This window comes from Ochlerotatus camptorhynchus, unplaced genomic scaffold (genome assembly GCF_037179485.1).
Source record: "Ochlerotatus camptorhynchus isolate MF236.1 unplaced genomic scaffold, CSIRO-AGI_Acam_v1.1 ptg000266l, whole genome shotgun sequence".
Lineage (NCBI taxonomy): Eukaryota > Metazoa > Arthropoda > Insecta > Diptera > Culicidae > Ochlerotatus > Ochlerotatus camptorhynchus.
Genome location: NW_027040756.1, coordinates 3,318,609 through 3,332,056, shown reverse-complemented (window position 1 = coordinate 3,332,056; position 13,448 = coordinate 3,318,609). Strand labels below are relative to the sequence as shown.

General features: G+C 40.3%; 1 protein-coding gene across 1 annotated transcript; it reads right to left on the bottom strand.

Moving 5' to 3' along the window:
* Positions 1 to 1,700: 1,700 nt before the first annotated feature.
* Ppox (protoporphyrinogen oxidase) lies at positions 1,701 to 13,190 on the bottom strand. Its single transcript, XM_065227159.1, has 2 exons — positions 13,067 to 13,190; positions 1,701 to 3,217 (listed from the first exon to the last, which is right to left on the bottom strand). Exon 2 carries the CDS (start codon positions 3,149 to 3,151, stop codon positions 1,724 to 1,726), a length of 1,428 nt encoding a protein of 475 aa, XP_065083231.1. The 5' UTR covers positions 3,152 to 3,217; positions 13,067 to 13,190; the 3' UTR covers positions 1,701 to 1,723.
* Positions 13,191 to 13,448: the final 258 nt, after the last annotated feature.

The following is a 13,448-nucleotide window of genomic DNA, read 5'->3' as shown; positions in this document are numbered from 1 at the left end:
AAACGTATATGATATGTGACGCTCCATTTATGTGCATCATATTGAACAGAAATTTACACTACTTTTTCGAACTGTGCATTCTTTTGTTACACCAAGAGTGGAATATTTGTATTTCAGTTTTGAATGTGCTGATGTCTTCGGAATTTTAAATTTCTAAAAAGAAGTTTAAAATCATGAGCGTAAATTAAAACTTTAAGTTTTTTTTTATAAATTGAAGAGGTCCTAAATGAGAGCGTTGTTGGACTCCCGATGTGACTTATAGGATATGATTTTTTTTTCCTTTTTGATCGCAATTGGTTAGATACGATTCAAGCCATTTGAAGAGTTTGAACTGGATTCCCATCTTTTGCAATTTAAAAAGAAGAATGGGTATGTAGACACTTCTACATGGTTTCCGTTATCCATTACTTCCAGAGAATAATTAATTAAATCTAGTAAATTTGTGGTCGTCGAACGACCTTTAAAAAAGCCTGGTTGCATAGTAGTAATTATATTTTTTTTTATTTGGATGAATAATTTATCATTGGCAATCGCCCTAAACAGTTTTGGGATGCAAGAGATAATGGATATACCACGACAATAACGTATGTCAGATTTTCTACCAGGCTTATTAATAGGCACTAGAAATGAGCTTTTCCATATTTTTGGGAATGTATAGCGTCAGGTTTATCAGTGATTTCAACAATTTCTATGAGATTCCACATTTCCAGGTCCAAGTTCTCAACCATCTTTCAACCGTTGAATTTCATGCGAGAAACTTATGGCTTTCTCCCACTTACACATTTATTAAGTAACCCACATTTGCTATGGAAATTCCTTTTCCCATATGTGTTATTCAACGCGGATCTACCGTTGACATTGGAACAAACAGCACAAATCACGTACGCTATTACCACAATAAGCTAATGAAAGCTTTTCTATAGATTGCTTCATAATTAATCATTCAGGCGACAACCGAAATCGATCAACTCCATACCTTTACTATTCATTATTTTCACCTCCCTACCCCATTTTAATAAATGTGCACATTTCCGCATGGTTCGCATTGTCGTTGACGGCAATTTGAAATCACTTTCAGTATACCTACCTTACGTAGGGTAATGTGAACACGGCGACAAAAGCCAAGAGCCGATGAGAATTGGCAAAGCGAAAGCTCTCACTCATTTGAGTGCGATGTTGGTGGTGGTGATGGTGATGGTGATTCGCTTCAATCAAAAGTGGTGCATGTGCAATGACCGCGCGAAAATTCGCAGCGAAGCTCCGGATGGATTGCAGAAGGGCTGTGATCTCTGGGAAAGACAAACATGCGCGACCGTTGATGCGGCTATTGATGTTGACAAGATGATTGGGATGAGGGCCTGATGATAATAGCCGACAATGAGAGAAATAGCACGTCCATCAAAGGTAGACACATCTCGTCACTCGCAAAGTGTCCACTATACCAAGTGCTTGGGAAAATCGCAAGTCAGATCGCTGGTTGTCGTGCCATTAGCATCAAGGGGATATCGAGGGTCTCTTCAGCGGATTGCGATTATTTAATAACTGTTGATCGGAATTACACTCGTTGAATTATCTAATCGGATGCTGATAGATAATCAATTGAGAAATTCCGAGTACTTGGAGAAAATAAATCCAAGCATCTGGATAATTAGTAGAGAGTGAATGCTTTCGGATGATTAATAGATTTAGTTTGTTTCAAATGAAGATAACAAAAACAACAGTTTTATTTGCTATGCATCTGCTCATCAACGCATTTCTTGGCAGACAGAATAACGTCATTAACCCCAACACCATCGTATGATGCACCGCATAATCCCAGAGGTAGTTTGTGTTCCCGAATATACCTTCGAATGCCTTCCACACGCTTCTGGTGTCCAACCACGTACTGCGGAATACAGTTTCTTAAAATGTTCACTTTGTACGCATCCGGTGACACCTGAATATCCAAAATCTTATTCACATTCTTCAATGCCACGTCCAGTAGCTGTTCCTCACTAGGATCGGTTCCGAACCACTTCTTGAACCAGGCACCCCCCATCATCACCGTTAGAACCGTATTATCGTCCATTTCGAAGCAACAGCTGTCGAAGATCACTCCCAGAATGGGTAAGTTCTCAATCGGTGGAACTAGAAATCCAAATCCTTTATGCTTCTGTAGATCTGGACTTTTGTAGCGTAGATTGATCACGGCAACATCTACGAATGGAATTGCAGCTAATTCCTTCGATAATTCCGGATGCTGTCCTGCTACCCGTTTGGCAAGTTTGTAGCTTGGGATACTGCTTATCAGGTGATCAACGACTTGTTCCCTCCCATCGACCTTCAGCTCAACCTTACTCCCATGAAACCGAATCTCTTCGAACTTCACGCCAGTCTCAATCCCAACGCCACTCTTCTGCAAAATCGTTCCTATTCTATCGGGCAGTGTCTGCAGTCCACCATGAATCGAGTAAATGCTCCAGTTCTCCGACTTTGCTCTCCTCGCCAACGCCGAAAGCAACTCTTGCTTTGATTCTTTCTTATCCTTCTTATTCAACGCTTCCTTGAGCATCCCTTTTACCACCCCTCCATGTTTTTGCTCCACGTCGAACAAACTCTTCATCAAAAATTTTACACTAATCTGCTTTGCATCTCCGGCACAGATTCCACACAGCATCGAACTCACAGCATAATCGGCAATCTCTTTGCCAAATCTTCGATCAACGAAGCTATACATTGTCTCGTCCTCAAGGGGTATCTTCGACCGTCCCGCAAACAAATCTTTAAACCCAGCGAAGAACAACGGTTTGGTAAATGGTGGAACTATTTTCAGCACCCCCGACAAGCTCGAGGGTAGCATGTTGAGTTTTCCCTTGGCATAGATCATCCTATTCCTGGCAGCAACGTGATTCGAATAAATCGGATACACTTCCTCGGCGAGTCCCACTTCCTCAATCAAGTCCAGCGTGTTGCTGGCCGCGGGACCCTTCGGACGAATGGTGCGCGGACCAGCTTCGAATACGAATCCATCTTCGTTGAAACGATCGGTACGGATCCATCCGCCGATGCGGTTGCTGGCTTCGTAGATCACAGCCGGATTCGGGAGGCCCTTTTTCAGGAGGTAGTACCCAGCCGATAGGCCACTGATTCCGGCACCCAAGATGGCAGTCATTATCACAAGCGGTTGTTTCTAAGGGACAACTTTGTCAGTCATTGGCAGGATTGGCGATGCGAGGATCTGGAAGAATAAGAAATAAAATGTTATTGATTGATCTGTGTTGGTTCCTACAGGTATAATAATCCGCTCAATTGTCAGAAAAGTGGGACAAATTTCCAACCCGAAAAGATTCTAGACTGAGTTGACCCGTTTCACAACTGGGATCCGTTTTCCTTAGTATAATGGTTTAAGCAGCTAAATTGAGTGTTCCGAATTGTCAGCCAATAAATAATAATGCCCAACCAGGCTATTCGCAATGGGCCAATGAGCGTGGCCATAACCTCTAGCATCGTACAGAATTGCAGTCTTCGACAAAGTTGTTTAGTTGGTGGTTTATGATTAGTTCGTATTCCTACCGAATAGGTGGCTCTCGGATATATATTTTGAACGAAGGGCCCTACAAGGATGGTTTAAAGTTGTGCATTTTATAGTTCCGAGAAATGTTCAGACCTGTTCAATGATCTCAGACTCTCGGAAAGTGAGATATCGGCTTTCTAAAAAAAAATCCTCAAGAAAATAATTAACACATTTTTTATTTGTTTAGCTCAGAAGTGTAAGCTTAATACGTGTTACTTTATCAAAATGCTAAGATTTTCCCAAATATTAAAAAAATGTGGTTCCACATATATTTAAATTATAGTGAAATTGATTGATCAAACTACACACTTAAAAAAATCAATGTAAATTTAGGTGTTCTGAAGTTGACATATACGAGCGTCAATTTTGACATACAATTGAGCCATACTAGACGCGAAATTCAGCTCAATCAAACGTACTTTTCGTCGAGTAACAAACTTTTCAGTCTCGGAGCACTTAGTTTTACATGACATGTTTGTTTACGTGTCATCGTTTATGTCAAAGATGTATTCTGTCGCGTATAAAATTAAGAATTTCTAAGTGTGTAGGCTTTAATTCGAACACTAGGCTATTCACTGAAAAATATGATGTTTCGCTAATTTCAAACGTCTGTTCAAAAAGCCTCGCGTTGCCCCACTCATATTTTTTCATGAACATAAAATTTAAGGTCTCAACTAGCCACAATCACAAACCAAATTTCAGCTGCCTCCGTCTGCAACTGAGAAAGTCATTCACATTTTTGTAGAGTATATATTAAAAAGAAATTTACACTACATTTTCGAACTGTGCAGTTACTTACACACACAGTTCGAAAATGTAGTGTAAATTTCTATTCAATATATTATATTGCCTTACATTGATCCGACATCGGGTCGACTTGTCTGTTCGGGACCATTTTGTTGGATTTCTTCCAAACTCCACTGTCGTATATCAAAAGATAGTGAGTGACTCAGTTGGCAGTGACGATGAGCTTCAAATGAGAAAGGGGCTCTTGAAATTATGGTAATGTGAGAACTCGTTTTCACAGAATTGATTGAATGGTTATATTGGTTCATGTTCAATCGAATGATATGAAAATTAACAGCACTGGTGTGTCATCACTGAACTAGCCTGATTTAAGCTACGCTTCGCTCATTACAGCTTCGATAGAATTCTTCTATCTATAGATAGATATAGCGATCTAGATTAAAACAAGTGATGTCAAAAGATAAGTTTTATCCACATGAACAACTTTGTTGAAAGTTATCCGCTTTCCATCCAACAACCTCGAAGAGTCATATTGCGAGACTTGTTACTGAATATCTCGAATTAATCAATGTGCAATAGAGTGATGCAAAATTTGAAATTTTCGCTCCACAATACTTAAACGATCCCAAATCAGATCCTGACTAGCCTCTCAAAATTTGAACCCATTTAGTGAGAAACTGAGATGGCCAAACCATTTGAAGTTTGTATGGGAATTACTATGGGAAAACCAAGATTTTTGTTCATGTCTATCTAATAATTCACCATACCGGTCTGCTTTAAAAACTTTCATTTGTACTTGTAGGAAATTTTCCCAGCTACAACTTTGCTCAAGACCACTTTTTGATTAAATGCAAGGATCGAAAGTTATCAATGGTTCAATACGCTGATGTCTTATGATCATGCTCAATCAACTGCTCAGCAGGCAACATTGGTGTTTCTGGGGCGTTGAATAGGACACAAAAATCATGGCTACTATGTCACACTGCATAATACAGTGTTGCCTACAGAGCAGCTGCTTGATCATGTCATAAGTTTACCAATCTCTTAAATAATTAATAACTTTTTCCTGTCTCGTTTTACATAGAATTGGTTTTCAGTAAAGTTGTAGCTGAGAAAATTTTCAATAAGAGTGGCTATCGAACTGTCTCGCAGCTCAATATGGAAAAAGAATAGAAGGCAATGAACAAAAAGTTGAGATTTGCCATAGTAATTTACATGTAAACTTCAAATGGCTTGTGCGAAGTCTGTTTCTAACCAAATGAGTTGTAACTTTGGGAGGCTAATCAGGACCCGATTTGAAACCATTTAAGCACTGTGGAGCGAAAAAGTCAAATTTTGCATCAGTCTAATGTGCAACCAAAGGTGGTGAAACTGGGTTTCAAAGGGGGAGAACCTCAATACGCGTGGGTTCGTGTCCTTTGTAGCCGTCACTGGTCGATCTCGGATAAGTATGCGGCTTAAGCACCACTCCGGTAAAGGAGACCGCATGTCATGTTGAGTTTTGCCCGGATGAGACTGCCCCAGGGCGAGTCCAATAGTAATCTTCCTAAAAAGAAGAGATCGAGCCAGCTTCACTCCCACCGAAATTGAACGGGTAGAAACCCCATTGCAAAAACAGCATAATCTCTCACACCTCGAAATATTTCCCCAAAGCTCACGGTAAGAGAGCACACAAACCTAAAACGACGACCTATTTCCGCAACATAAGGTCAAACTCCGACCACGCGGAAGACAACAACAGAATTACATGGACCCGAAACAACGTGAAGACACTTTCTTCCTCTCATTCTAATTTTTAATAGGACAACATTATATACCTACATCGAAATCAAATCAAACATTTATTTCACAACGGAAAACGGTAAGCTTAGATTTTCTTATAACTAGAGCGTGCTTTCACGAAATTTCCATTGCTTTTATTTTTCTACTGCTCTTTATTATCTTTCTCTACCTAGTCCTATTCTTGTGTGCGTAACTACCTTCTATCTGTGCTGTGCTCTTGTGTTTCTTCCTGACGAATCCCACGACGATGCAGCAAGCGGGGAACGGCAAAGCTTGGCACCCGGGTGTCTAACATTGATGGGTTGGGTGGGCATCCATATACGACGATACGTGCGCACGTTTGTCTTGCCGACACCCCAACCTTACAATTGGCGTTGACGGCGACTCTGTAGCTCTTTACTCCTATGAGAAAATCCATAAGCAAACGTCAGACTGTGCGTGAAACATGGCGGACTTTGTACTATCCTTTCGCTCCACCGAAAATTCCCATAAGAAACTGTCTACATTTGCTGGAAGAGCAAATTTTTCGACAGTGCCGTCAACGCCAATTATTGGACTAATCCAAATATTAGCAATTCATGCTCTTCGACCTGACCTTATGGTCGGCAATAAAGGTCCTCCGTGGCGCCCTCGCCGGACGCCACACTCAACGAAAAAAACAGAACGGACTCACCAGTTGATTGAGCTGCTGATGATTGCTGCGCTGCTGTTACTGGCGCGGCGACGATGTTACCTTCAATCGATGCGCGTTCGACCGTTGGTGTTGAACGGCCAACGATTTCCACCTGGGTGGACGAACCACAAAGCCCCGCTCAGCGATGTAGATGCGGATCGCGTTCGACCGGACAAGGTGACGGTTGCCGGGATTATTCGCCCCGGGGATGCAGATGATGACGTTGGAAGCGTAAACGTAGCCGTCGGCTGGTGAAAAGAACATTAAGCACAATGCACAGATTTTCTTTAACGATCACATTACCTAGTCTAGCTTATTTTCCGCGCACACTACGTATTGATTTATAATTATAGCTAAACAATCAACGAGGAGAAATTAGAATTTAAGTATAAAAGTACAACAACATTGCTTTAACTCACTTTACAAAACGTAACTATCACGCGAACAAAATGAAACACTACTACTGCAATCTGGGGTTCGGACGAAAGTGAAGCGAAACCGTGACCCTCAGATTAGGGAAGGTGACCTCGGCCGAACTTAACGGAAGTTCGATTTTCCCGCGAACTTCTTCGAACTAGATCGGCAATGCGAGAGATTATTCTGATCGCTGGTCCTTCGTTCAAAGTCGGGTGTAGCCACACTCTCTCTTTTCCCAACTTTCCCGAAGCTTTCACTGGACTCGGCCTTGGGAGAAATTGTACAAGATCGAGTGGCTTTACTCACGAGGCATTCTATTTTTATAGTAAATCGACCAGTGTCGTTTTGCTACTGGCATAGTTTTTGGCGTATGGATTCGATATATTTCATTCTTATTTTATTTATGACTAATTTACTATTTACAACATGGAGTGACTGTTACACCTTCAAAATAGGGTTAAGTGACCAGTTGAAAGAAAAAGCATTGTCCACCAAATCCTGGCCAGAAAACATCAGTTTTTGAGAATTCGAGGATCGAGCAAAAAACGCCCCGAGAGGAGTCAGTCTATCTTCGAGGGATGCAATAGATTCGTCAACGTCGGGCGCATATGAATCTATTTCTTGAATACCGCGACGCACATCACAAAGCGCTGTAGGAGCCATCAAGAGCTATTACAGACGTCATCAATTCAGCTAGCTGCCATCGCAGTCGTCCTGGTCCTGTTTACGAGTGTGTGGAAGGGGTCGCCCAGCCTGCAATCTTCTGCCCCTGATGATTTACAAAGTTTCAGCCCAAACTCCAACCCAACCCTGGCTACTAATGATGTGTGCTCACGAGGTCAAAGTCACCTTGATCTTGTGGTCGATGGTAGAACAGAAGCCGTCCAAGGTGATGCTTTCGGCAACATAAATCGTACTACGAATCTGCATACCGTCGTCCGAGAATATCATCTCATCGTGGGTGCCATTGCTACTTCAACTCAACACTCTGCAAGTACTACTCAAGCTATAGGACGCAACAAGGTTAGCTCTAAGGAAGCCCATAATCATTCCACCACAGTCGAGCACACTCCATCATCGGCTAACAGTCGTCCTGACTCTGTGTGTGGTTATGGAGAAGGGGTCTTCCAGCTTGTCATTCAAGGCGAGTACGATGCACCCTCCGATTCCAGCGCGACCAAGCTTTGGAACGTACTGGCAGAGATGCCAGATTTTTTTTCTATGCAATTCCGTAGACTTATTCAAATCTATGGATTTCTACGGATTTTTTTTTAGTCGAAGGTGATATTTTTTTTTAGTTCCAATGAGTTATTTTACGTTAAATGATAAATCGATGAAAGAACTTTTGAAAAACTACTAGGGACAGCCCTCTGGGGTATAGATACTATAGATTCCATAGATAAGCGGAGACAAAGTAGAATGTAGCCAAACGAACTGTCAGTTAGTGTAGCCAAACGAGCATGACGTCATCATGGTGTTGTTTGAGGGAGAAGTATTGTAATATTATGAGCACAAAACGCTTTCCACACTCCACGTTCCGATTTATTTCGCGGACAACGGAAGAAGGAAAGATAAAGCAAACTATTCCTCGATTAATTGTTGCAAAGATTTGCTTTGCACTTCATTTTGAACTTTTATGCACGAAACAAAACAAAACTGCACAACGAAGAGCTCTATGATGGCATGAACTTTTTTCACGGATACCAGTAAGATCATTTATTTTTCATGGTTGCCAAAACAACTTTTTGTGCCTCCGCTTATCTATGGAATCTATAGTATCTATACGCTGGGGTTGTACGCAATGGTGACGTCGGCTTACGTGGTCTTATATAATAAATGTTATTTGTTAACTGCAGCAGGACTTGTGTTTTGTGTGGGAATTGGAATTTGAGAAGGGTTCTCTCTGCTTATACTCTTTAGTATGACTATGATTGCCATGAAAAGAAGCTGTTGATATGAATTTTAGTTGGGACATGTTAAGAAATTAAGAAAAACAGGCATGAATACCATGATACTGTTGCACCTGTAGTTTTTGACATACTTTCACTGATTGCTTCTCGGGGATCCTTGTTAAGCCATAGCAAGATGTGCGCGTGAGGACTTCCACTGTACTGATATTCAATCGTGTCAACCAGCTTGATGAAGTACACACAGCACATGACTGGATCATCATTGACCAGAGTTGCTCTTTGTAGTGCAGTCAGTTCCTGGATGGGATCTGTTAATTCATTTCCATTGTGTCCTTCTGACAATCGATGTAGGAGATTCATCAAATGGGGCCACTTCATCTAATTTGCACTGAGTGTGAAAAACATCGTAGGCTTTCCCAATTGTCGCATCATGGTGAACAAATTTCTCTTCCTTTGTTGCCAATACTGACTGAATGGTATTGATTTGAGGAAGGATAGATTTCGCACAATGCACTGCTCCATGAATAAGGCGGTTCTTAAGGTTGACACGTGTGATGTTTACGGTCCCGGGAACTTAAAAATGCATTGCAAGCCTTCGGAAACTCTTAGGCGAAGAACTTTCATTGTCATATACAACAAATTTTGTGGTTTGACCACATGCCTGTCTTGACGGCGAGTTTCACTGGATGCAATCATGAAATATGTCACCCATATGTCATTCCAAAGGAGTGTTTCCTGTTGCCCAAGCAGCAATTCTGACTCAATATCCACGGCAATGGTTTTCATAATGGATATTTTTGGTCGCCATTGAAAATTTAGTCGATTGCTGAATTTATATATGGGCCCAAATTAGGGACATTTAGGCTGACATTACATACATTTCTCCTACATACATTCGTGACGGCCTTCGGTAACAGTGTCGTATGACAGAACCTTTCGTATGTCATTTCAGCTTTGTACTGTAATTTGAAAGCTTGTTTTGCAAGTGTTGGTAAATCCGAAGAAAACCGAAATACTCTTCGTTCAATCGAAACTCAATACAACGAACTACTGGCCGCTAGCTACGAAGAACATGTTCAACGAAGACATTTAAACCTGAGACAAAACCCATCGAAATTCTGGAAATTCGTGAAGTCGCAAAGGATGTGCAATCGCCTACACAACACAGTTGTTCAGGACGACGTAACCGCAACATCCCCGGAAGAGATCGCAAATTTGTTCGCTACGTTTTTTTTTAAGGTGTTTATGGTGCAAGGCAAGCTCACCTTCCCGCTTAAGGCCTGTATAGAGATCGAAGCGAAGCGAAAACCTCATACAAAATACTAAATTTTTCACCTGCGTGAAAAACGCAATTGGCAAATTTTTCACTTCGCTTTGAACTGTAAACAGATACGATCCAGCGAAATCTAATGTTGTGGATCGCATCTTTTTCGCTTACGTTTATTTTTTTTTCGCGCATGCAGCGCTCGCGAAAAGAGCAGCAGCTAAGCGAAAAGTTGACGTTTCGGGAGAGCGTATCTGTCAGATTTTCACTTCACCGGAGGTGTAAACTGATCGATTTCATTTCACATAAACTGTAAACTGCGAAAAAAGGAAAGTGGAAAATGTTCCACAAACATTTTTTCACAACCTTTTCCGCTAGCGAATTTCATGATTTTTTGCGTGCTTCAATTTTCGCTTCGCTTCGTTACAGTGTCAACAATCGACATGACAATTCAAGCTGAACATTGCATTAGGTCCTAAGTAACAATGATCGATTATCTTCGTCTTAGGACCTAATGCAATGTCCAGCTTGAATTACTTTGAAAAACTCATCTCTGAAGTAAAAAAAAATCAATCAAATAATTTAAAACAATTAGCCATGATGTTTAAGTATGCAAATGTCTCCTTAAGATACTGCTGAATGCTACGGATAAATCACTTTAAATATATTTGGCTCAGTATTCCCATCCAGCAAGTATTTGCAAAATAATTTTCAAGTTACTTTGAAGAACTCATCTCTGTATTAAAAAAAAAATCATTAAAACTATTTTAAAACAATTAGGTTTGATGTCTTAATGTTTAAATGCCTTGTTTTAATATTCTGGAATATTCTTGGCGAAGAACTGGAATGGTATTTCACTTGGTTTTTCTAACATTCATGGTTAAATTACAAGTAATATTATTAATGGTTGATAGTTTTGAATTTGCTTAAGACACAATATCTAGTACAGGAAGCCATCCAGAATGTATCATAAATCAACTATTGCATACTTCATGGCGTAAATTGAGCAATTATTGCATACTATTACAACTATTGCATACTTGGATGGCTTCCTGTACTAGATATTAGTACATGCTGGATGGTATGGTACTGGATAACTTCATTGACAACAGAATGATTTTGTTAACACTTCGTTTAATAGCATAGTAATTTTTTTTCTTTCTTTTGGTTTGTTTTTTCCGTCGATCTTGTTTTCCGTGCTGAGCACCAATGCTACCGACGTGCCAGGAAGGCAGCTCCCACACCTGGACCCTACCTATCGACCCATCAACTCATGAACCGGGGACCAACGGCTTTACTTCCCATCCGAAGGAAGGCGTGATCAGAGATGTTATGCCTCAGAACATCCCGGCGGCGCCGACTGGGATTGAACCCAGGCCTGCTGGGGTGAGAGGTAATCACGCTTACTACTACACCACCGGCGCCGCTAGAAGTTATAGTAAAAATTGAATTGGCCTGGTTTCTATTATGGTGAGTGCATGTGTCTTGTGTTAATACTTCACGGGTCATAAAGTTTAGAATTGACCACTTTGTCAAGCAGTTTTAGCGTGTCTTTCTACCAGCGATTTCACAAAACTGGACCAACTAATTTCTATTTTTCTTTCAAACGCACAAATTTTGGTTACTTTTCTCGTGGTTCTAGAAGAAAAAATCTCAAAATAATGTTTTACTTCAAAGTTCGAGTGGTAGTAAACGTCATTTTAACTGCTCGAATGAAGTGGTTAATTGATCATCATAATCTTTTTTAGAGCTCAAATCCATTCTTGCAGCTTACTAAATATGACTGTTCCAAAGCTACTACTGCTTGTTAAATATATCATTTGTTAATTGTACTGGTCTGTGCTGTGCAAAATAATTAGAGTAAACGCACCAATAGTGAAGGTACGTTGGTGCAATGTGTTCCTATAGTGGCTTATGGGAACTCCGTAAGCCACTATAGGAACACATTGCACTAACGTATCTCCACTATTAGTGCGTTTACCCTACTAAGTTGAGGAAACTGTCCTATTGATGCGATACGTTAGAAACGTTAGGAGCCTATTGCTGCGTATGGAGACCTCCATACACAACAACTAGCTCCTAACGCTTCTAACGTACCGCAACTATTATTTTTGGCACTGAAGTCTAAAGTGGGCGCAATAATATTAACACAGCCTTATATGAACATATAGCTATGACTGGTACATTCACCCTATACTGCCCATAGTCGCATAGCAGTTCCATATGAAAAAAATGGCATTGAGAAAATTGCAGTCGAAGCTACGAAGTGCAATTCTCATGTAAATATTTGAAAAATCAGGAAAATTTATTGATAATTTTATTAAGTTAAAGTCAGTTGAAATGAAGCTTGAATGTTTTGTTATATCTGTAGCAGAACTGTAACTACTCCTCTGGACGATCGACTTTCAAGATGGGACTAAATGCGATTACTTTGGTTGATGGGACAAACTGGTATGATGTTGTTTTCACATTTTATATATATGAAAGCAGATGTCAATTGATAGTGCATACTGTTGTTATCTCAAAATTTAAGAAAATCCATATGGGACTTATATGCGATTATAGGCAGTATAGGTTAAATAGAGTCAATATGTTTTGTCACTTTGTATGTAGGTATCTATTCCATGCCAAACTACATTCTGGTTGCAGCACATCTAGTATTGATGAATAAACTAACAATCAGGCGTGAAAAGCATGAATATTGCAAAACAAATACTTACTTGTTAATTACGAAAATAATTGGTCCAAGCACTTAACTGAACTTTACGTATCTTCTGTTAACATTAGTCCAAAACTGTCCAAAACAAAACGCACTGCCCATGTATGCAGAAGGTACGAGAAATGATGCACGTAAGACTTCTCATGCAAAATAAATAATACACGCACAACATACAACCCGACAAGAGCTGTCAAAACCGGTGTTTATGCGCAAGTCAATGAAAGGTTGATGTATATTTGTTGGACGGTCAGCTGTAAGCTGCGTGCAAGTTTAAGTTGAATTATACCCAAATGATAATTTTAATGTTTCATTGTAATACGAATTAGTACTTTGGAGATATTAGCATAACAATATTCATACCAAGATCATGAAGAATTTAAATG

Bases quoted from the DNA above. Each gene is read 5' to 3' on its own strand.
- Ppox (XM_065227159.1), bottom strand. From the start codon at position 3,151: ATGACTGCCATCTTGGGTGCCGGAATCAGTGGCCTATCGGCTGGGTAC.